The 23,878-nt window shown below is 46.2% G+C and overlaps 1 protein-coding gene across 11 annotated transcripts in view; it reads right to left on the bottom strand.

Moving 5' to 3' along the window:
- Positions 1–23,878, bottom strand: part of LOC122544342 — a 91,762-nt gene that overhangs the window by 14,558 nt on the left and 53,326 nt on the right. For 7 of the 11 annotated variants that reach the window (XM_043683543.1, XM_043683544.1, XM_043683545.1 and 4 more), the window contains 13 exons: positions 22,943–23,070; positions 22,765–22,869; positions 21,409–21,480; positions 19,786–19,854; positions 15,615–15,692; positions 14,467–14,547; positions 12,571–12,660; positions 10,397–10,480; positions 10,107–10,187; positions 7,327–7,453; positions 5,701–5,828; positions 2,408–2,525; positions 1,785–1,900 (listed from right to left, as the gene is read on the bottom strand). In XM_043683543.1, coding sequence (XP_043539478.1) covers positions 1,785–1,900; positions 2,408–2,525; positions 5,701–5,828; positions 7,327–7,453; positions 10,107–10,187; positions 10,397–10,480; positions 12,571–12,660; positions 14,467–14,547; positions 15,615–15,692; positions 19,786–19,854; positions 21,409–21,480; positions 22,765–22,869; positions 22,943–23,070 — 1,277 coding nt within the window. The remainder of the gene's footprint in view (positions 1–1,784; positions 1,901–2,407; positions 2,526–5,700; positions 5,829–7,326; positions 7,454–10,106; positions 10,188–10,396; positions 10,481–12,570; positions 12,661–14,466; positions 14,548–15,614; positions 15,693–19,785; positions 19,855–21,408; positions 21,481–22,764; positions 22,870–22,942; positions 23,071–23,878) is intronic. The other 4 variants (XM_043683537.1, XM_043683538.1, XM_043683542.1 and 1 more) reach the window with 4 other exon arrangements.

The following is a 23,878-nucleotide window of genomic DNA, read 5'->3' as shown; positions in this document are numbered from 1 at the left end:
AGCATTTGTGATGTTAGTTCAACAGAAGGAAGAGTGGAGATAAAGCAAAGAACTTGGAGAGATTAAGTTTGAATTTATTGCTTTCTTATTAATTGGGTTTATACAAATGGGACTTGAACAGCATTCCTTCCAGTAGAATTTAGTTCAGTTAGGTAACAGCTAGAACTTCAGGGAAAATTGTCCAGTTTGATAGTTTGCTGTTAGAGTTGAATAAATAAACTATTATTTGTTACTTATAAAGTGGAGATTAGAGACTTTCTTTCCTTTTAACCCACTTTAACAGATTACAAGGGGAGAGATGAATTTGTCTGGGCCTTTTGGATTTAATTATTATTAGGAGGGAACCTCTACTCCCATCATAACCAATTGGAGTTTGTATGTGGGATTAATTATCACGGGGGATTGGTTTAGCTCAGTTGGCTGGATTGTTGGTTTACACAGCAGTGTGATGCCAACAACATGGGTTCAATTCCCATCACCAGCTTGAGGTTATCATGAGGGACTCTCCTTCTCAAACTCTTGCCTCGGCTGAGATCTGGTGGCCCGCAGGTTAAATCACCACCAGTCGCTTCTCTTTAATGGCAAGACTGTGGTGACGCAACACAACAATTATCGGAGGGGTTCGAACTTACCCCCTTTGTTAAAAAAAGCCCCTTGCTTATTGAAGGACTATTATGCTGTGCAAAGGTTTCTGGTCTTGCCAGCCATGCCACATACTACAAACGAACTGTCGAGTGGATAAAGGGAACCCTGTCCAGTTGTCTGACACAAGGGAAGCCACTCAGGCACTGGGGGCAATGCAGAGCAAAGTCACATGGGTTGACTGACCTTGTTGGAGAAAGTGAGGACTGCAGATGCTGGAGATCAGAGCTGAAAATGTGTTGCTGGAAAAGCGCGACAGGTCAGGCAGCATCCAAGGAGCAGGAGGATCGACGTTTCGGGCACGAGCCTGAAGAAGTCCTTCCTGAAGAAAGGCTCATGCCCGAAACGTCGATTCTCCTGCTCCTTGGATGCTGCCTGACCTGCTGCGCTTGACTGACCTTGTTGTCAAATTCTTGGTTCTGAGGATCGAGTGGAGAAATCGGAAGCACGTGTCGTGTTAAGTTGGTGAAAGGTAAATGGGTCTTAATGAATAGGCGACAAATGGGGTTTGGGGCCAGGAAGAGGTTGACGTGGATTGACAAACGCACGGCATGGGGTCAGAGGTGAAAGAAGCTGCAGTGTGCACCTTGAATGGAAATGATTTGGTTGCCCTGCTGTAGAAAGGATATTATTAAACTAGAAAGAATGCACAAAAGATTTACTAGGTTGCCATCCGGACTGGAAACTTTGAGTTATAGGGAGGGGTTGGATAGGCTGGGACCCCCCCCCCCCAGAGCGTAGGAGACAGAGAAGTGACCTTACAGAGTCATGAGAGGCGTAGATAAGCTAGATGATGGCCAACAGCCTTTCCCTTAGGTATGGGAGCCTAACAATAGAGGGCATAGGTTTAGATTGAGAGTGGAGAGATTTAAAAGGGTCCAGAGGGTCAATTTGTTTCACACAGAAGGTGGTGAGTGTCTGGAATGGGCTGCTGAGGTAGCAGTGGAAGCGACTACAATTTCATAATTTAAAGAAACATCTGGACAGGCATGTGGATGGGGTAGGTATAGAGGGACATGGACCAAACGCAGGCAAATGGGACTCGATTAATTTAAAAACTGGATGGCATGGACGAGTTGGGCCGAAGGGCCTGTTTCCATGCTGTTGCCCTCTTTGACACTATGACCGGACCACAGACATACCTTGTTTCACTGGATATGCACGGTCCAGTCGGAGCAGGTTTCCTCTGCATTCTATTTCACCATTATTTAGCGCGTTAGCTGTGTCTTCCTCTGTCTCAAACATGACAAGTCCAAACCTGGCAAAGAAAAGCAAGACAACAGTTACACACAGTTACATTTAACATGTTATATTGGTGGATCTTCTGTGTTATTGTTCACAGTTATGAAAAAAAATTTATTTAAACCAAATAACTTACCGACCATAGGTTGAAATCTCTTAATGCTCTTATTGCCTTGCCAATTGCAGCTGGTCTGATTAGTCCAAATTCCTACCCGCCCTTGATAACCTTTCGGCTCCCCGGCCCCCACTTCAAATGATCAGGAATCTATCCACTTCTGCCTTAAAGTATTCAGGGACTCTACTTCCTTTTTAGGAAGACAAGATTCCCAATCCCCAAAGGAAAATAAAATCTCATCATGCCAGGCAGCGTGGTGACTCAGTGGTTGTGCTGCTGTCTCACATGCCAGGGACCCGTGTTCGATTCCACCCTCAGGGGACTTTCTGTGTGGAGACTGCACGTTCTCCCTGTGTCTATATGGGTTTCCTGCTTGCTCTCAAATCCAACTACACTCTGACCGCGTACCTTTTGTTGACGTCCTGACATATCCAAACACCAGCAACTTTCTCAAACAAACGCTTAAGGTCCTTGGCACAGACGTCACTTGGAAGGGTTTTCACACGAAGTGTCCTAGAGTCAATTCCTAAAAGGAAACACAGGTGATAAAATCTGTCTGGTTCACTACTCCTATTCTGTGAGGGAAATCTGCCATCCTTACCTGGTCTGGCCTACATGAGACTGCAGAACTACAGAAAGCCACTTTAATTTGCAGGAGTCTCTGCTCTCTTTAGCCTGCTCCTGTTCTTTTCCACATTTATCATCCTCTTCAACATCTCCCCAGCTTTCCTTTCAGCCCACAACTTGCATTTGAATAGCACCTTTAAGGTAGAGGAACTTCCCAATGTGCTTCACACAAGGTGGTGTTTGGCACATTTACTTTCATTGGTCAGAGTACAGAGTACAGGAACTGTGGTGTCATGTTATGGCTGTACATTGGGTGAGGCCACATTTGGAATACTGTGTACAATTGCCCTGCTATAGGAAGGACGTTATTAAGCTGGAAAGGGTGCAAAAAACAAAGACTAACAAGGATGTTACCACGACTGGAGGATTTGAGTTGTAAGGAGAGGCTGTGTTGGCTGGGACCTTTTCCCCTGGAGCCCAGGAGGCTGAGGGGTGACTTCAGGGAGGTTTATAAAATCATGAGGGGTATAGATAGGGTGAATAGTCAAAGGTCTTTCCTCCAGGGTGGAGTCTTCCAAAACTAGAGGGCATAGGTTTAAGGTGAGAGGGGAAAGATTTAAAAGGTGGTACATGTATGGAATGAACTGCCAGAGGAAGTGGTACAGGCTGGTACAATTACAACATTTAAAAGGCACCTGGATGGACGTATGAATCGGAATGGCTTAGAGGGATATGAGCCAAATACCGGCAGATGGGACTAGATTAATTTAGGATATTGGGTCAGCATGGACGGGTTGGCCCAAAGGGTCTGTTTCATGCTAAGAACATTATTTTTTTGAAAAAAAAAAACTGATACTGAGCCACACATTGGGACAGCAGAAACAGTAAATGGTTACAGTATGGAAGGAGGCCATTTGGCCCATCATGTCTGCAAAGCCTCTCTAAAAGAAGAACTGATATAGTACCATCCTCCCCGAAATCCTGCATATTTCCATCAAGTCCCTTGTACCCTCCTGTTCACTAACAATTTCCATTTTCACTGTAATATTATTGGAAGAGATTTGCAACAGTGGAGATATATGCGCCCTCTGGTGGTGCAGGGAGTGATCCAACTTGATTGACAACCAACCAGCACCTAAGACATACACTCCCTCCATTTCTGACACTCCGCGGCTGCAGTGTGTACTAGATGCACAGAAGTCTATAAAATCAGGAGGGACATAAATAAGGTGAATAGCCAAGGATCTTTCCCCAGGGTAGAGGAGTCCAAAACTAGAGGTCATAGGCTTTAGGTGAGGGGAAAGAATTAAGAAGGGTGGGCCAAAGCGCCTGTTTCCCTGTTCTATGCTTTGATAACCATCCAAACCTTCTTTGACGCCACTTTCTAAACCAATCATCTAGAAGGATAAAAGGTGGCAGATATCAGCCCTGCAAGCTCTCCTCCAAACCACTCACCATCCTGACTTGGAAATCCACTGCTGTTCTTTCACTGTCGCTGGGTCAACATCCTCAAATTCCTGTCCTTTCCAGCAACAGGAGGGATCCAACGGTCATTGGTTTTAAAATATCTGCTGTTTCTTTTGCTCCTCATTGTCAATTCCCCAGTTACATCCTCCTAGGGTCTCACACTTACTTTAGTTACTCAAACATGGCAAAAGTTTGCAAACCTAACATGTGGTTTTCCACATTCATTGGCACACATAGGCCAGAGCAGGTAAGGAATGACCCAGACGTCCCTCGCAAAGGACATGAACAAGGAGAGGTGATGGCCTAGTGGCATTATCGCTAGATCAGTTTTCCGAAATGCCATGGTAGATGGTGGAAGTTGAATTCAGTAACAATCTGGAATTAAGAATCTGATGATGTCTAATGAATCCATTGTCGATTGTTAGAAAAACCCATCTGGCTCACTAGTGTCCTTTAGGGAAGGAAACTGTCATTCTGACCTAGTCTGGCCTACATGGGATTCTAGACCCACAGCGATGTGGTTATCTATTGACTGCCCTCTGAGTAATTAGGGATGGGCAATAAATGCTGGACTGAGCCAGCAACACCCACCATCATGAACTTTTTAACAAACATTTCCATGACAATCTTGTAGTTTCATGATTAGTCCATGATAATCAAGGTTTGGATACCTTGGTGTCATGGTGGGATTTGGACCTTAGACCAGAGCACTAGCTGATCTCTCTGATTTACTATTCCAATAAAATTACCACGATGCAACTGTCCCTTGTGATCAGGTATAGTTCCGACAGTCATAGAGATGTACAGCATGGAAACAGACCCTTCGATCCAACTCATCCATGCCAATTAGATATCCTCAATTAATCTAGTCCCATTTTTCCAGCATTTCCATTGCCCATATCCCTCTAAACCTTTGTTATTCATGTACCCATCCAGATGCCTCTTAAATGTTGCAGTTGTACCAGCCTCCACCACTTCCTCTGGCAGCTCATTCCCATACACACACCACCCTCTGCATGAAAAAGTTGTCCCTTAGATCCCTTTTAAGTCTTTCCCCTCTCACCATAAACCCAGTTTTGGAACCCACCTCCCCATCACCACCACCACCACCACCTCGACTATTCGCCCTCTCCATGCCCATCATGATTTTATCAAAGTCCACCCCTGAACCTCTGATGCCTCAGGGAAAATAGCCTCAGCCCATTCAACCTCTCCCTATCGCTCAGACCTTCCAATCCCAGCAACATCCTTGCAAATCTTCTCCGCACTCTTTCCTATAGCAGGAAGACCAGAATTGCACACAGTACTCCAAAACTGGCCCAACTCATGTCCTGTACAGCTACAACATGACTTCCCAACTCCTACTCTCAATGCGCTGACCAATAAAGGCAAACACACCAAATGTCTTCTTCACATCCCGAGAAACAAGGCATACTCTCTGGCTGGACAGCCTTTGCGTGTTGGTAAAGGAAGGGACTGGGGTCTCCTTTGTAGGACCCCTGCTACTCAGCTTTGCAACGTGCATCGTTCAGGCTCAGCATGAAGCCTGGTCCCTTTGCCAATGACCAGGAGGCTCATTCCCCTTAGGGGATTCCTACGCCAGGAAACAATTCCTTCAGCAGAGCATCGTGAACTGAAGGCGCTGAAAAAAAAAGAGACTGACTCACTGCCATTCAGCGCTCCCAGTTTCTCCACCTTGCTTAATCTTGCTACTTGTCCGAGAATGTTGCACGTGCCAAACTGCAGAGCTTCATTCAGATCGCCCTCATGGTTCAGTTCAACACAGGCGGAGCAGCTGGAAGTGAGCCAGCAAGAAATCGGTCAAATTGATCAAATAAATCTAACTTTTAAACAAGTACACAGATTGCTCAAAACACTGGCAAAGCATTTGGCTTCTTTTCTAAAGGGCCTGAAATACAGAGAAACCACGTTAAACTTGCTCAGATGAACTATGAAATTCTGGTGTACAGATTCTACAAATTGATGTACAGGCAAAAGGTGCAAAATTATTTAATACATTGAGACAGAACTGGATGGTGGTACCTATCAAGGAAGAATTCCAGAGGAAGGTTGGCAAATTTGCATCCTTTCATTTTGTAGACATTGATATATGAATCTACAGTTATGGCGTAATGCTAAACTCCCCTCAGTCATGTGACCCCACCTGAAGCAAGCTTCCAAACGATGGGTGTTAGCAGCAGTTTTGCTTCTGGTGAGGATATTGTGTTCTGACCCCATCCAACAATTCAGACTGGGTAGTGAAGGAGTTCTGCAGCATTGAAGATAGCCGTCTGTCAGATGAGACATTAACCCCAGGTCCTAACCACCAGTCCCACTGGTTCAGGTGGATGCTGGACTCCTTTACTCCTGGGTAATGCACCAATGTTTCTCTACACTATGCAACATCATTCCACCCCCCGCCCCCCTCTCCGATATTTATGGGATCTTTAAGTGCACACAATGACATGACAATATCTGCTGTTCATAACAATTTTCCACAGCGTATGTGAAGGGTTGGGATGTTAGAAAGTTACTTCTGTAGTGTGCAAATGCAAGTTTACAATAAGATTCAGAAAAGCCATTGGGGGCTTATTGTTGTATTGTGGGCAGGCGGTTGGGGAAATTAACTGCATCTCTTTCCACCCTGGACCTGATTTGGGATGATCTGATTTTGCAGTGGAAAGCAGCTTCACTTTATTTGCCCTGCAAGTGTTTAGAAGCTACTTACTCTGTACCTAACTGTGTGTTATACCTGTCCTGGGAGTGTTTGGTGGAGACAGTATAGAGAAAGCTTTAGTCGGTATCTAACTGTGCGCTATATTTGTCCTGGGAATGTATGCTAGAGACAATGTAGAGGGTGCTTTACTCCATATCGAACCCCTTGCTATACCTGCGCTGGGAATGTTTGATGGGGACTGTGTAGAGAGAGCTTTACTCTATCGAACCCTGTGCTGTCCCTGCCCTGGGAGTGTTTGATGAGGGACAGTGTACAGGAAGATTTACTCTGTATCTAACCCTGTGCTGTCACTGTCTTGGGAGTGTCTGATGGGGACTGTGTAGAAAGAACTTTACTCTGCATCTAATCCCGTGCTGTCCCTGTCTTGGGAGTGTTTGATGGGCAAAGTTCTAGATGGAGCTTTATTCTCGAACACGATTTATGTAGTCTGGGAGTTTTTGCCGCTGACACTACGTGCCTAGAGTTGGGAAAGAAAAAGCATCTCCTTCCCTGGATTTGACATCATGTCCCAGTTGGATAGAAAACTGACTGCCGCGAGAGAAACTCAAGCCCATACCTGTCAGGATCCAGCTGGATCTCTTTGTATGGGACCGACCTCTCACTTAGAAAATCGCCAATGGCTGCCTTCAGCTCACAAGGTGAATTCTGGGACCTCAACTTCTCGATGTAGAGACACCAGGAAGCTGCGAGAACAAGAAACGTGATGAGTAGAAGGACCTCATGCTGTCGATTCCCCGAAGAAAGTTGGTTTCTTTCCTAACCCAATGAAGGTCTTTATCATTCTAAACATGGTCACAAACTGGGGCTTTGCAAACAACAAAGGGATTTTGGTTTGGTGGGGTGGGGGGTCTCAAAATATTTGAGTGTCATCTGGGTTTGGTCTTACTGGATGGCACACCAACACATACACCCCCACCAATGGACACTGAGCCAGTTGTTTCACCTGGGGAGGGAAGGAGCATAGAGGAGCTCCAAGTAGGGCCAGAACCACAGGGATCAAATCATTGCAAACGTGAGGTAGCATCAGCTCACAAGGTGAATTCTGGGACCTCAACTTCTCGATATAGAGACACCAGGAAGCTGCGAGAACAAGAAACGTGATGAGTAGAAGGACCTCACGCTGTCGATTCCCCGAAGAAAGTTGGTTTCTTTCCTAACCCAATGGAGGTCTTTATCATTCTAAACATGGTCACAAACTGGGGCTTTGCAAACACCAAAGGGATTTTGGTTTGGTGGGGTGGGGGGGTCTCAAAATATTTCAGTGTCATCTGGGTTTGGTCTTACTGGATGGCACACCAACACATACACCCCCACCCCCACCAATGGACACTGAGCTAGTTGTTTCACCTGGGGAGGGAAGGAGCATAGAGGAGCTCCAAGTAGGGCCAGAACCACAGGGATCAAATCATTGCAAACGTGAGGTAGCACCAGTGAAACTGTGCAACTTGTACTCATAACTCCTGATGAAGTAGACACTGGTACTAGGGTGTTTCAGGGATGTACAGATTGTAAGGAAAGGTCAGGGTTGGACAACACAAGAGAGGTGAAAACACAAGCCCTAGATCCCTGCTAATGGCCCTTAGGAGTATAAAACAAGACGATATTTCATCTCAGGCACATTTTGTTTATACAGTGCGGTGAGTTTTGAGAAGACTTGTACAGCGTGGTTTTGCAAACAAAACCAGAGACAACATGAAAAATGATTTTCTGACATTGCGGGTTTTTGTGACCTGGGAAGTGCTCGCTTTCAATTATTCTGCATTAACTTTCAAAGGGAAAGTGGATAAATGCTTTAAGGGGAAAAATTTATGAAGCGATGGGGAAAGAACAAGGGCAAAGGGAAGTGGGAGCTGTTCGTGAACTCTTTCAAAGAGATCACCCAAGGGGCTGAATGAGCTCCTTCCATGCTGGAGCATGGAGTCATTTACAGTAGAGGCAGTGACAATTCAGCCCATTGAGTCCATGCCCGCTCCATGCGGAGCAATCTAGTCAGTGCCTCTCTCCTGCTCGATACCTGTAGCCCTGAAAATTTATTCCCCCCCCCCCCGCCGAGTGGCCATCCAATTTCCCTTTGGAATTAGTCTCTGCTTCCAGCACCCTCGCGACGTCCCGAGTTCTTATCACATGCTCCATAGCATCCCTAAATCTCCAGTCTGAAACTTTAAATTTTGTCCCTTCACCCTGATACCATCCATTACAGAGTCACACCATATTGAAACAAACCCTTTGGTCCAGTCAGTCCATGTTGACCACGTTCCAAAACGAAACCAGTCCCTGCTCCTGGCCCATATCCCTCCAAACCTTTCCTATTCATTTACTTATCAAAATGTCTTTTAAATGTTATAACTGTACCCGCATCCACCACTTCCTCGGACAGTTCATTCCACACACTGACCACCCTCTGTGTAAAAACGTTACCCTTCACATCTTCTTTAAAACCTTTTCCCCTCCCTTAAAAACATGCCCGCTGATTTTGAACTCCCCGACCTAGGGGAACAACCCTTGTTATTCACCTTACCTATGTCCCTCATGATTTTATAAACCTCCATAAAAGTCACCCCTCAACCTCTTACGCTTCCGTGAAAAAAAAACTCAAACCCCTAATGGGAAGAATTGCTCCTTCCAAGCCTGTTATCCTGCCATCACGCAAACCAGCTTACCATCCACTGACTCCATCTATACTTCCCACCACACTGGGAAAGCAACCAACATCAAAGGCCCCTCTCCCATCTTGGATGTACGCTCTCCCACCTTCTTAAAGTTTCTATACACATACAAATAGATTCAAGAACAGCTTCTTCCCTGCTGTTATTAGATATCTGAATGGGCCTCTCACATTTTAAATTTAATGTTGATCTCTGCAGCTTGTGCACCTTCTCTGCAGCTGTAACCTTGTGTTCCTCGCTCTGTTCTATTACGCCTATGCCCTTTGTATCTGTCTGTACCGCACGCAAAACAATGTACTGAGGTACATGTGACAATAAAAAAATCAAATCAAATATAACCTTGTACACCTCTTGCAATCTCCTCAGCTCCGAGGTGAGCAGCCCACGGTACAACAATGTGTTTCTGTGTATGGCAGCCAAAAGAGGGAGACAAAAAACACAAAATGCAATCAGCAGAAATTACTGGAGAGATTCAGCAGGTTTGGCAGCATCTGTGGAGACAACGTTCTGAGGGAGGGTCACTGGACTCAAATCATTGACTCTGCTTTCTCTTCACAGGTGCTGCCAGACCTGCTGAGCTGCTCCTGCAATTTCTGTTTTTGTTTCAGATCTTCAGCCCCCACAGTTCCTTGTTTTATGGTAACTTTGATTGTGTTCCATTTTAACGTACTTTTCTCTTGCGTCTTTTTACGTTTCTTCGTCTTTGCGCTGGTGGCGTGCTCCTCCACTGCTGTTTTCTTGCTTAAAGTCACTTCGAGGAAGAAAATAAGAACGTAGTAACAGTTGGCATTATCAGACAACCAGACTGAGCAATGTAGGCCTGGCAGAGAAATGCAGTGGGACAGGATAGGAGCCCTGCATTTGTCAGACTCCTTGTTAATGGGACAGATCATGGCATCAAAGAGACAGAACTGAGCACTACTTCAGACTTTGTTGTTAGAAATTGTTTAATCTACTTACGTTTCTTCTTCCTTTTTTTCTTTTTCTTTTGCAGCACAGAGGCAACCTTCTCCTTCTCCTCTGCTCTCTTGTCGCTTAAGAAAACTGAAGGAGACCAAAGAAATGTTTTGTGGCAAGCCTTTCTTTGTAAATGTACCAGGGAATCGCTCGTGGTGTTTCAGGGGAGGCTGCGACACAGTAGCGATACATCAAGGTTGTGGGAGGGCTTGAAGGGGCTGGTGATCCCATGTATCCGCTGCCCTTGTCCTTCTAGATGGAAGTGGTTGTGGGTTTGGCAGGTACTGCCTGAGGATCTTTGGTGAACTCCTGCAGTGCATCTTGTAGATGGTACACACTGCTGCTACTGAGCGTCAGTGGTGGAGGGAGTGGATGCCTGTGGATGTGGCGCCACTGGCCTGGACGGTGTTGGAGCTGCACCCATCCAGGCAAGCGGGGAGTATTCCATCAGAGTCCTGCCTTGTGCCTAGTGGACAGGCGTTGGGGAGTCAGGTGGTGAGTTACTTTCCACAGTATTCCCAGCCTCTGACTTGCTCCTGTAACTGCTGTGTTTATGTGGAGAGTCGAGTTGAGCTTCTGAACAATGATAACCCCTAGGACATTGATAGTGGTGAGGTGGGGGAATTCAGTGATGATAACACAACTTAATATCAAGGGGTAGTGATTAGATTGCCTCTTATTGGTGATGGTCATTGCCTGACATTTCTGTGGCACTTGTCAGCCCAAATTTGGATGTCATCTTGTTAAATGTGGTTTTTTAAAATATATATCTCATTTTCAGATATTTTTTTGAACTTGAACATGGACAGCTTCAAGTGTCCGAGAAGCCGCAAATGGTACTGACATGGTGTAACCATTAGGCCGAAGTGAGTACTCCTGATGCTGGAGATCAGAGTCAAGATTAGAGTGTGCTGGAAAAGCACAGCAGGTCAGGCAGCATCGAGGAGCAAGAAAAATCGATGTTTCCGGCAAAAGCTCTTCATCAGAAACGTAACCATTCCTAGTTGTAACCATTGGTGAACATCCCCGCTTCTGTATCTCAACTCGATTTACCCACTCTTTCTCAATATCCAAATCCTTTCATTCCACTCCTTTTTCTTAAATCTTGTTTGGGTAATACTGTTAACATGAAAAGACAGCTTTTCTTCCCTCCCCCACCAAAGTTCTCTACGGTAATACAGGGACATGTAGGTCAGACTGCGTTGCACTGGGAAATGTTGCCATGAATGAGATGGGTTTCCAAAAATAACTTGACAAATTGACATTAGTTTACTGTAGTCAGGTTCAAACTCAGGATCACTGTGTTGTTAATCCAAACAGTTTGAGCAGGTTTGAGACACTGAACCCGGTTTCTGTTTCCATGGATACTGCCGGGCCTGTTTGGTTTCTCCAGCAGTTTCTGGTTTTGTTTGGTACACGTTTTCTTTCATCTGCAAACTTTGAAATTGTCCCCTGACTTTAATATCTGGATGTTTTTCAGTCATTTTGGCTTTGTTTTGTTTATTTCTGCTGGGCTTTTTTTTTTAAGATTCCAGTTTTGTAGTCAAGTGTGTAACCAATCGGGCGTCAGAGAATGGCGATTTTGTACACTTTTCATTGTACTCCTGTATTCCTATACTCGAGTACATGTGAGAATAAAATCTAATCCAAAGTTGACCACCATGCTGCAACTTCTGTTTATGTGTGTGTGTATGTATGTATTGTGTGAGAGAGTGTGTGTGCGCGCGTGTGTGCACGAGTGCTGTGAGTGTGAGTGTGTGAAGTGCGCCAACAACTGATTCCCAGCAATATCACAAGCACTTCATAGTATCCCTACAGTGTGGAAGCAGGCCATTCGGACCATTAAGTCCAGACCGACCCTCTAAAGAGCATTCCATCCACACAGAGCCCCCCAACCCTATCCCAGAAACTCTGCCTTTCCCATGGCCAATACACCCAACCTGCACATTTGTGGACTGTGGGAGGAAACCAGAGCACCCGGAAGTAACCCAAGGAGACACAGGGAGAATGTGCGGACTCCACACAGACAGTTGCCCAAGGGTGGAGCCGAAGCCGGGTCCCCGGTGCTGTGAGGCAGCAGTGCTAACCACTGAGCCGCTCCTGTTCAAACCAGCAATGGAAGTCAGTGAAAAGGTTGAAGTAGACACAAGTTCACGTCTTGAAAAGAACTTCCTTACCTTTCTCCTCAGCTTTTTTCCTTTTCTTTTTCTTCTTCTTCTTCTGAGGCAGAGAAGCAGCGTTCCCATCTGCGTTTTCACTAAAAGCAGCTTTTTGGGAAGAAATGAAGGGTTTGATGGCAGTGGTGTGACTGAGCAATGTAAGAGGCCACATTCTGACAATTGGGATCCTGTTAAATTGCTCTCCTGTAATTCTCCCTTTCCCAAATCAGACTAGGCAAGTTGATCAGGTCATCAAAAATGCAAGCACTTGAGATTCCAGCCTTTACGAAGGGAATAGAGTACAAAACCTACTGGCCAAACCTCAGAGTACTGTGTCTCAGTTGTAAGCCCAGTACTTCGAAAAGGAAATCAAAGGGGAAAAGGAGATAGTGACATTGATTTGGAATTTGCTCCTGGCGACCAGGGGAGCCAAGAACCAGGAGTGGAATTCTCTGTCACAGAACACAGCTGAGGCTTTGAAAGAGTTAGATAGGGTTGTTAGGGCTAAAGGATATGGGGCGAAAGCGGGAACAGGGAACTGAACTGGATGAACAACCAATATCATTATGATTGGCTTGAAGGGCCGAATGGCCCTACTTCTGCTCTTATTTGCAAGAAGCTTGGTTTTTATTTTCTCCCTATGCAGCAGGTGGTAACCGCTGGGACTAATATCCAGGTGCAGGCAGAGATGATGAATGATTTCAAAAGGAAAATGGATGGGCACTTGAAGATGAAGAACTTGCAGGTCTGTGGGGATAGCATGGATGGAGTGGGACTGACAGGACCACTCCAAGCTGCCACCATCCTGACTACATCAGCTCTTCCCTTACTGTTGCTGGGTCAAATAGGGATGGCCTAGTGGCATTATCACAAGATTATAAATCCAGAAACTCAGCGAATGTTCTAGGTTCGAATCCCACCTCAGCAGATGGTAGAATTTGAATTTAATAGGAAAATAATCTACTGATGATCATGAGACTGTTGACGTTGTTGGAAAAGCCCATCTGGTTCACTGATGTCCTTCAGGAAAGGGAGCTGGCATTTGTGACTCTGGGCTGACAGCAATAGACTCTCAATTGCCCTCTGAAATGGCCTAGCAAGCCATTCAGTTGTACTAATCGCTACAAAGGGTCTTCAAGGACATCAAGGGATGGGTAATAAATGCTGGCCAGCAAATGAATAAAAGAAACTCCTAGAACTGCCTCCCTAATAACACGGTGAGTGTATCTATACCCCACGGACTTCAGCAGTTGAAGTTATCATCTCAAAGGCAATTAGTGATGAGCAATAAACGCTGGCCTGGGTAAGATAGACTTCCTATTTATCTTGTTTTGTGATTCGTTCACAGCATATGGGCATTGTGCGTTTTTAGATTACATTACAGTGTGGAAACAGGCCCTTCGGCCCAACAAGTCCACACCGACCCCCTAAGCGCAACCCACCCATACATTTACCCCTTACCTAACACTATGGGGCAATTTAGCACGGCCAATTCACCTAACCTGCACATCTTTGGACTGTGGGAGGAAACCGGAGCACCCGGAGGAAAACCACGCAGACACGGGGAGAACGTGCAAACTCCACACAGTCAGTCGCCTGAGGCCAGAATTGAACCCGGGTCTCCGGTGCTGTGAGGCAGCAGTGCTAACCACTGTGCCACCGTTTTGCACATCTCATAATCAGCCTTAAAATTCTTCTGGAGCATTGCCGTATTGAATGGCTGAAGTCTGTGTGGTGTGGTGTGGTGTGGGGATACCCACAATGCCGTGGGAGGGAATTCCAGGCTTTTGACCCAGCGACACAGTGAGGGCGCAGCCGATGTAGTTCCAAGTCAGGGTGGTGCGTGAATAAATATATGGTTGAACAAACCGATAGGCAATAAAGTGAGTGAGCAGGAAACAACTATTCACTTACGTTTTTCTGTACTTTGCTTCTTTTCCTTCTCAAATAGCTTGTCCTCCAGATCATCGCCTTTGCGTCCCTCACTTGAAGCTGCTTTTTGAGAACAAAGCAGTGAGTTTTCTGACAAGAGCTGCGCTCGGTAAGGTGCACTCCAGTCCCACAATCCTACTGCCTCTTCCCCGCCTTTCCACCCCAACGTTTGCCACCAGTCCTGGCTTTTTCCTGTCCCGCTCTGCACCTGGTAAGGATCTCCTGAAAAAAAAGTGTTTCCCACCTGGCCTCTTCAGTTCATGCCCCTGTCAAATCCATCAAGGGTTCAGCCTGTAACTTCCATAGAAACCCGACAGTGTGGGAGCAGGCCATTTGGCCCATTCAGTCACCACTGACCATCTAAAGAGCATACCACCCATGCCCAACCCCCTACCCTATCCCTGCAACCCTGCATTTCCCATGGGTAATCCACCTGGCCTACACATCCCTGGACACTTTAGGACACGTTAGCATAGCCAATCCAACCCAACCTGCACATCTTTGGACTGTGGGAGAAAACTGGAGCACCCGCGGGGAGAATGGATGGGCACTTGAAGACAGCCACCTGAGGGTGGAATCGAACCCGGGTCTCTGGCGCTGTGAGGCAGCAGTGCTAACCACTGAGCCACTGTGCCACCCAGTTTCCTCCAGACAAATTTTCAAAAATGTAGATACCAGGAATCTGGCATAGCAGAAACCATGAAGTGGCTCACCCATGCATACTTGATGGGCTCAATGGCCTCCTTTGGTGTTGTACGCCCCTGGTCAAAGCTACATGTGTACAATATGGGCTACCCTACTGTTAAGGCAGCTTTAAGTGGATGTGGAAAACAGCCAGAAATGATGTGAGGCAAAACATCGTAACAAAGACTTTGGAGAGGAGATTCAGCAGAGTGTCTCCAGGGATGAGTGATTACACATAAATGGGACTAGATTAATTTAGCGTGTCTGTTCTGCATGGACAAGTTGGACCAAAGGGTCTGTTTCCATGCTGTATATCTCTATGACTCGTCAGGGGCAATGAATTGACTGACTGAGTCTGCAGACATGCTTGGCAAGGTAGCCAGTGCTGTGCCTGAACAGGCTCAGCCAGAGACAACCTCAAATCACAAGTAGTTTTATCCACTTACACTTGCCGCGTCTCCGTTTCTTCAGCTGCCGAAGCGAGGTTTCTGTGGCGTCTTCTCCATGCTGCTCAGTTGAAGCAGCTTCCCAGGAAGAAACAAGTTCAAAAGATAGTGTCAGTGCCATTTTCCTGCCTTTTCTGATTAGATTCCCTACAGTGTGGAAACAGGCCCTTCGGCCCGACAGGTCCACACCAACCCTCCGAAGAGTAAGCCACCCAGACCCGTTTCCCTCTGACTATGGGGCAATTTAGCATGGCCATTTCACCTGACCTGCACTTCTTTTGGATTGTGGGAGGAAACCGGAGCACCCGGAGGAAACCCACGCAGACACGGGGAAAATGTGCAAACTCTATACAGACAATCACCCGAGGCTGGAATCGAACCTGGGTTCTGGCGCTGTGAGGCAGCAGTGCTAACCAATGAGCCCACCGTGCCACCCTTTTTTCTGTAATCCTTTCTATTCAAATAACCATATGGACAAGTCATAATGCTCATCTGAAGAGCTCCATTCCCATGCTGGAGACCTGAGCACAAAGATTCAGGCTGACAGCTCTGGTGGCAGTGTTAACAGAATGCTGCGGTTTTGAAAATGCTGGCTGTTGGCTAAAATTGAGGCTGGCTTTGGGTAGACATAAAAGATCCTTCAGTTGCTATTTTGAAGAGGACTGAGGGGTGTTCTACAGGACAATGTTTTTTATTCATTTGCAGGATTGTGGGTGTCACTGGCTGGGCCCAGCATTTATTCCGTCCCTAGTTGCCCTCGAGAAGGTGGGGGACAAGCTGCCTTCATGAACTGCTGCAGTCCCACAATGCCATTAGGAAGGAAATTCTAGCATTTTGACCCAGCGACAGCAACATACACACTGACATATTTCCAAGCCAGAATGGAGATTTGCTTGGAGTGGAACTTGCAGGGGCTGGTGTTTCCACGTATCTGCTAGCTCTTGTCTTTCTAGATGGATATGGCTGAGGGTCAGGAAGGGCTGTCTGAGCATCTTTGGTGAATTGCTGCAGTGCAACTTGTAGATAGCACACAGTGCTGCGACTGAGGGAAGTGGGTGTTTGTGAATGTGGTGCCAATCAAGTGGACTGCTTTGTCCTGAATGGCGCGAGCTTCTTGAGTGTCGTTTCAGCTGCACTCATCCAGGCAACTGAGGAGTATTCCATCACACCCCTGACTTGTGCCTTGTAGATGATGGACAGACTTTAGGGTGTCAGGAGGGGAGTTTCTTGTCACAGTATTCCTAGCCTTTGATTTGCTCTTGTAGCCAGTGTTTATGTGGTGAGTCCAGTTGAGTTTCCAGTCAATGATAATCCCCCAGGATGTTGATAGTGGGGGCTTTGACAGTAACACCACTGCATGTCAAGAGGGAGTGGTTAGACTGTCTCTTATCAGTGATGATTGTTGCTTGGGATTTGTGTGGCACGTAGAACAAAACAGTGCAAAACGGGCCCTTCGGCCCTCAATGTTGCGCCAACTGTGAACTATTCTCAGCTCATCCCCCTATACTACCCCACCATCATCCATGTGCTTATCCAAGGATTGTTTAAATCTCCCTAATGTGGCTGAGTTAACTATTGGCAGGTACGCCCTTACCACTCTCTGAATAAAGAACCTGTCTCCGACATCTGTCTTAAATCTACCACCCCTCAATTTGTAGTTACGCCCCCTTGTACAAGCTGACATCATCATCCTAGGAAAAAGACTTTCACTGTCTACCCTATCTAATCCTCTGATCATCTTGTATGTCTCTATCAAATCTCCTCTTAGCCTTCTTCTTTCCAATGAGAACAGACCCAAGTCTCTCAGCCTTTCCTCATAAGACCTTCCCTCCAGACCAGACAGCATCCTGGTAAATCTCCTCTGCACCTTTTCCAATGCTTCCATATCCTTCCCGAAATATGGTGACCAGAACTAGCGTTTTATATGGTTGCAGAAGATATTGCGGCTCCGGAACTCAATCCCTCTACCAATGAAACCTAACACACCGTATGCCTTCTTAACAGCACTATCAACCTGGGTGGCAACTTTCAGGGATCTATGTACATGGACTCCAAGATCCCTCTGCATGTCCACACTACCAAGAATTTTTCCAATGACCCAGTACTCTGCCTTCCTGTTATTCTTCCCAAAGTGAACCACCTGACATTTAGCTGCATTGAACTCCATTTGCCACCTCTCAGCCCAATTCTGCAGTTTATCCAAGTCCACCTGCAACCTGTAACACTCTTCCAAACTGTCCACTACTCCACCGACTTTAGTGTCATCTGCAAATTTACTAATCCATCCACCTTTGCCTGCGTCTAAGTCATTTTTAAAGATGACAAACAGCAGTGGTCCCAACCAGATCCTTGTGGCACACCATTAGTAACCAGACTCCAGGCTGAATATTTTCCATCAACCACCACTCGCTGCCTTCTTTCAGAAAGCTAGTTTCCAATCCAAACTGGTAAATCACCCGCAATCCCAGGTCTCTGCATTTTCTCCAACAGCTTACCTTATCAAAGGCTTTACTAAAGTCCAGGTACACCACATCAACTGCCCTACCCTCATCTACATGCTTGGTCACCTTCTCAAAAAACTCAATAAGGTTTGTGAGACATGACGAATCCACGTTGATATCCGAAATCAAATTGTTGCTTGCTAGATTATTATAAATCCTCTCTCTTATAATCCTTTCCTACAACAGAAGTAAGGCTCAGTGGTCTATAATTACCTGGGTCATCTCTACTGCCCTTCTTGAACAACATTTGCATTCCTCCAGTCCTCTGGTACTAAACCTGTAGACAATGATGACTCAAATATCAAAAGCAAAGGCTCCAACTCTAGCTTCCCAGAGAATCCTCTGATAAATCCCATCTGGCGCAGGGGACTTGTCTACTTTCAATCCTAGAATTGATAACACCTATTCGTAACTAACCTCGATCCTTTCTAGTCGAATATCTCGTATCTCAATCGTCTCGTCTACAATATTCTCCTTTTCCTGAGTGAAAACCAATGAGAAATGTTCATTTAGCACCTCTCTGATCTCCACAGGGTCCACACACAACTTCCCACTTCTGTCTTTGACTGGCCCTATTCCTACCCTAGTCATCCTTTTATTCCTCACATATCTATAGAAAGCTTTAGGGTTCTCCTTTATTCTACCTGCTAACGACTGCTCGTGTCCTCCCTTTGCTCTTCTTAACTCTCTCTTTAAATCCTTCCTAGCTGATTTGTAACTCTCCATCACCTCATCTGAACCATCCTGTCTCATCAACACATAAGCCTTTTTCTTCCGCTTAACAAGAGATGCAATTTCTGTAGTAAACCACGGTTCCCTTACCTTATCACTTCCTGCCTGACAGGGATATACCTATCAAGGACACGCAATATCTATTCCTTAAACCAGCTCCACATTTCCATTGTCCGCATCCCCTGCATTTTGCTACCCCATTCTATGCATCGTAATTCTTGCCTAATCACATTATAATTGCCCTTGCTCCATCAATAACTCTTAACCTGTGGCATGTACCTATCCCTTTCCAACTAAATGTAACTGAACTATGGTCAATCTCTCCAAAGTGCTCATCTCAGAATAGGGTCTTCCAGTTGGGACAGTAATGAGGAGGAATTTCTTCTCTGATGGTAGTCAGTCTGGGGATTACATTATCACAGTGGGCTGTCAAGGCTGGATCATTAAGTATATTTAAACTCAGTAAGGATACCAAGAGTGGTTGGAGAAAAAGCAGAGAAGTGGAGTTGAAGATTATGAGATCAGTCATTGTATCACTAGTAGCAAAATAGATTCAACAGGCTGAATGGCCTACGTCTTCTCCTATGATGATAGAAACACAAAATCCCCTCAGTGTGGAAACAGGCCATTTGGCCCATCAAGTCCACATAGACCCTCTAAAGAGCATCCCATCCAGATCTAGCCCCTACCTCACCTCTCTAACCCTGCATTTCCATGGCTAATTCACCTAGCCTGCACATGCCTGGACGCTCTGCACAATTTGGCATGGCCAACCCACCCTAACCTGCACATCTTTGGACTGTGGGAGGAAACCCATACGAGGCAAATGTGCAAACTCCACACGGACAGTTGCCTGAGGGAACTGGCACTGAGAGGCAGCGGTGCTAACCACTGAGAGACCACATCTGCAAGATATCAGCAAGTATCTATTTACATACTTATCTCCCAATGTCTTTTCTTCATCTTCTGACGTGTCGATGCTTCCTCCTCCTCTATTTTCTCAGCTTCTGATGAACAAACATACAAGTAGCAGCCATAATAAATTCCTTGGTCCTATACAAGACCCTGACTTTGCCTGCTCCTCCCATACACACCCACCAATCAAGCCAGCAGTAGGGATATTACTGGTCAGTCCTCAAGAGTCCAAAGGCCAGCTAAAACACTAGCTCAGAGACACAGAGACCAACCGTACTGCACATCCACTCCAACCAGCAAACTCAAGTCAAACTGGGATTTGAATCTAGTGCAGGGCTGTTTGTAGAACAACAAACTGTGAACTTTTCACTCTCGGCCATTTGGCCCATCATGCCTACTTGTGGTACAACAGCTGTGTCAATTCACTGCATATATCAGTGTGCTTTAGCTGTGATTTAAGAGCAACTAGCGCAAACTGGGCAAAGGTTAGGGCACCAGCAGCTGTTTAGACTTCTAACCCTAACCCAAGAATGTCAGATAGAATGTCTGCCTGACTTTAAAACTGTGTATAAAGGAGAATAAGATTAGTCGACTAAATTAGATTCCCTACAGTGTGGAAACAGGCTATTTGGCCCAACAAGTCCACACCTCCAAACAGTAATCCACCCAGACCCATTTCCCTGACTAATGCACCTAACACTAAGGGAATTGAACTGCTTTCATAGAATCATAGGATCCCTACAGTGTGAAAACAGGCCCTTCAGCCTAACAAGTCCACACCGACCCTCCGAAGAATAACCCACCTAGAACCATTCTCTTATCCTGTTACCCTACATTATCCCTGACAAATGCACCCAACCTACACATCGCTGAACACTATGGGACAATTTAGCATGGCCAATTCACCTAACCTGCATATCTTTGGTCTGTGGGAGGAAACCAGAGCACCCGGAGGAAACCCACGCAGACATGGGGAGAACGTGCAAACTGCACACAGACAGTCACCCGAGGCTGGAATCGAATCCGGGTCCCTGGTGCTGCCATGGTGAGAATCAAACCTATACCCAACCTATTAGCGTTAGCCTGGGTTCTGGATTAGCAGTCTATCGGTTAAAGGGTGAAACAAGACCTGGCCAGTTAGTTTATCCTACAGCATAGGTGCTGCCCACATTTCCCATCCACAGTCCAGACTCTCCCAGGCGGAACTGGGTTGTTATAGACTTTTAACCTAATCTGTTCGGACAAGTAATGACACACCTCCAGGACAGGTAGGACTTGAACCTGGTGCAGAGGAAGGGGCACTACCAGAATTACTCCAGAATACCCTCTGGTGCCCAAATAGCATACGCTGTTCTTAAATCACAACTAGAACATGCAGATTTACACACTCTATTGACAAAGCACGAGTAGGCATGATGGGCTGAATGGCTTCCTTCTAAGCACTGAAGGCTCAGCCAGTTTGACAAGAGTTTGATTGTCTTCTTGGTGTGCATGGGCCAGTAGCACAAGATACACTGACAACCGTCAGCAATTTTCTGAGCTAGAACCAGAGTGCATTCTGGGTGTTTGCTGGGGAGCAGTAAATTCGGTAGAAAGAGGGAAAGAAGAGTACAGATTCATTTCAGGAACAGATGATGTGTACATACTTTGTTCTTGTTTTTTCTTCCTTCTTTTAATCAGTAACTCTGATTCCTTCTTGTTTTTCTTAGTCAATGTGGCTTTTGGAAAACAAAAAGTAAAGAGCCAAGTAACAACGGGAACAGAGTTGGGAAAAGTACAAAAAGACTTGCAGAATCACAGAAAAGTTATAGCACAGGAGGAGGCCACTCAGCCCCCTCACATCTATAGCAGTTCTCTGCACCTGCAACTCAATTAATCCCACCCTTCTGCCACTGCCCTGTAGCCCTGGCCTGACAATTATAATGATTTTTACAGCGGCTTTCAAAGTCTAAGTTACAAAGTGGTTTTCAGCCAGTGTCGTATTTTTGAACCAAGAACACAAATCACTGGAAAAGCTCAGCAGGTCTGGCAGCATCTGTGGAGAGAAATCAGAAGTAACATTATGGGTCAAGTGACCCTATCTCAGAACTGATGACAGGGTGGTGGTGGCGGTGGGTAAACAATAGATGGAGATAGAGCCCAAAACGTGAGAGAACAGTTGGACAGACAAAGGAGTGGATGATGATCAGGCTAGGAAAGTGAATAGCTAATAATGGGGACTGTTAGCAGCTAACAGTCATAATAGCAGACCCTGTGATAATAAGGCCTGGTGTGTGGGGTTGGGGTAAGGCCATGGGACAGCTCAAACCCTAAAAGGTGTTGAACTCGATATTGAGTCCAGAAGCCTGCAGAGTTCCTGAGCGGAAAACGAGGTGCTGTTCTTCCAGCTTGCACTGAACTTCACTTGAGCACTGCAGCGAGCTGGAGACAGAAATGTTGGCCAGGGAACACAGGGCTATGTGTTGAAGTGGTAGGCAGCTGGAGGCTCGGAGTCCTTTTTGCGGGCAAAACGTAGGTGTTCTGTGAAGTTGTCACCCAGCCTACCCTTCGTTTCCTCAGTATAGAGGAGACCACATTGTCAGCAGCTAATACAATAGACTAGACTGAGTGAATCTTTGAAATGTTCTAATTAAAACCCAGCAGCCGACTCACATACTGCGAGATCCCACGGCTATATCGAGATATCGGTTCAGAGACAAATGCTGTCATGTCATGGGGTCTCCAACTTAGCTGCCAATGTTCAGTCTGAAAGGTGGCACCTCAGCAGCACGCATCCCACGGTGGGAATGCTGTCCCAGGTTGTGTGTTCAGGTCCACGAGCTGGGACCCAAACCCACAACTCTGCAGTTCAAAGATTAGTCAGCTACTGAGCCACAGCTTTAAAGGACCCTGAGATTGAGGTAGCTGGCTGCTCTGCACCCTGCACCCCCCCACCCCCACCACCAAATCTACCGGCACATTCGACGACAGTTCTGGAACGCTGCTGTGATGATGCCACGTACTTGCTTTCCGAACATTCTTCTTCTTTGCCGGAATCAAGGATTCCCCGTCAGCATCCTTAAGCTTTCGTTTCCTTCCCTTGACAACTTTGAAAATAAACATCGCACCTGTCAAACAAGGTAACAACCTCACTTGCAGGAAAAATGCAAGGATCGGACGTTAACTAAGCCTTCGACTTACTTGCTACCGGTCTCAGGATCTGCAGGGGCCGGCGTATCCGCAGGGCCCGGCCGAGCAACTCTTCACCGTTGTACTTCAGTGCTTGGCTTGCATCCTTACCAGACAGGAAGGTCACGATGCCACGTTTTCTAAGGTGCGGGGAAAGAGAGGAAAAACACAGAGTTTGGCTGAGGAAGATAAGAGAAGAATTCACTGCTATCCCAAAGAGCATGAAAGTCCACAAAAACAAAATTAAAATATGTATTCTTCAAAAAGCAGACTTTTGTTCACTTGCTCAACTCCGTTCTCATCTGGTTGAATATCATTCCTGCCCTGGGCACCACACTTACCACTGGCTATTTGGCTACAGAAAGCAGTTTGGTGGCATCCATGCCTCAGAATCAGGAGGTCAGGGCTTCAGAGACTTGAGTAAATAATCCAATGCCAAACTGCTCCCAGTGCAGTGACAGAGGAAGTCTTTCTGCCTCTATCAGAGATAACGATTATGGAATCGTAGAATCCCTATGGTGCGTAAGCAGGCCATTTGGCCCACCAAGTCCGTACTGACCCTCCAAAGAGCATCTAAGCCAGATCCGTCCCCTATGCTATCCCCGTAACCCTGCATTTCCCATGGCTAATCAAACTAGCCAGCAGATCCCTGGATGCTCTGGACAATTAGGCAAGGCCAATCCACCTAACCTGCACATCTTCCATTCTTTTGTACTTCATCCGTTTAATCTAATATTTGGATCTCCCATCCATGCAGACACGGGGGGAGAATGTGCAAACTCTACACAGACAGTCGCCCGATACTGGAATCAAATCCAGATCCCTGGTGCTGTGCGAGGCAGCAGTTACACTGAGCCACCGTGTCACCCTACTGGAAGAAAGAGTTCCACACCATGTTCTGATCAAGAGTGATTTTTGCAACCTACACCAAAGCTGAGGATCTGGTCG

This window comes from Chiloscyllium plagiosum, chromosome 48, assembly GCF_004010195.1.
Source record: "Chiloscyllium plagiosum isolate BGI_BamShark_2017 chromosome 48, ASM401019v2, whole genome shotgun sequence".
NCBI lineage: Eukaryota > Metazoa > Chordata > Chondrichthyes > Orectolobiformes > Hemiscylliidae > Chiloscyllium > Chiloscyllium plagiosum.
Note: the sequence above shows the minus strand (reverse complement) of the source record. Positions and strands in the feature narration are given on the sequence as shown.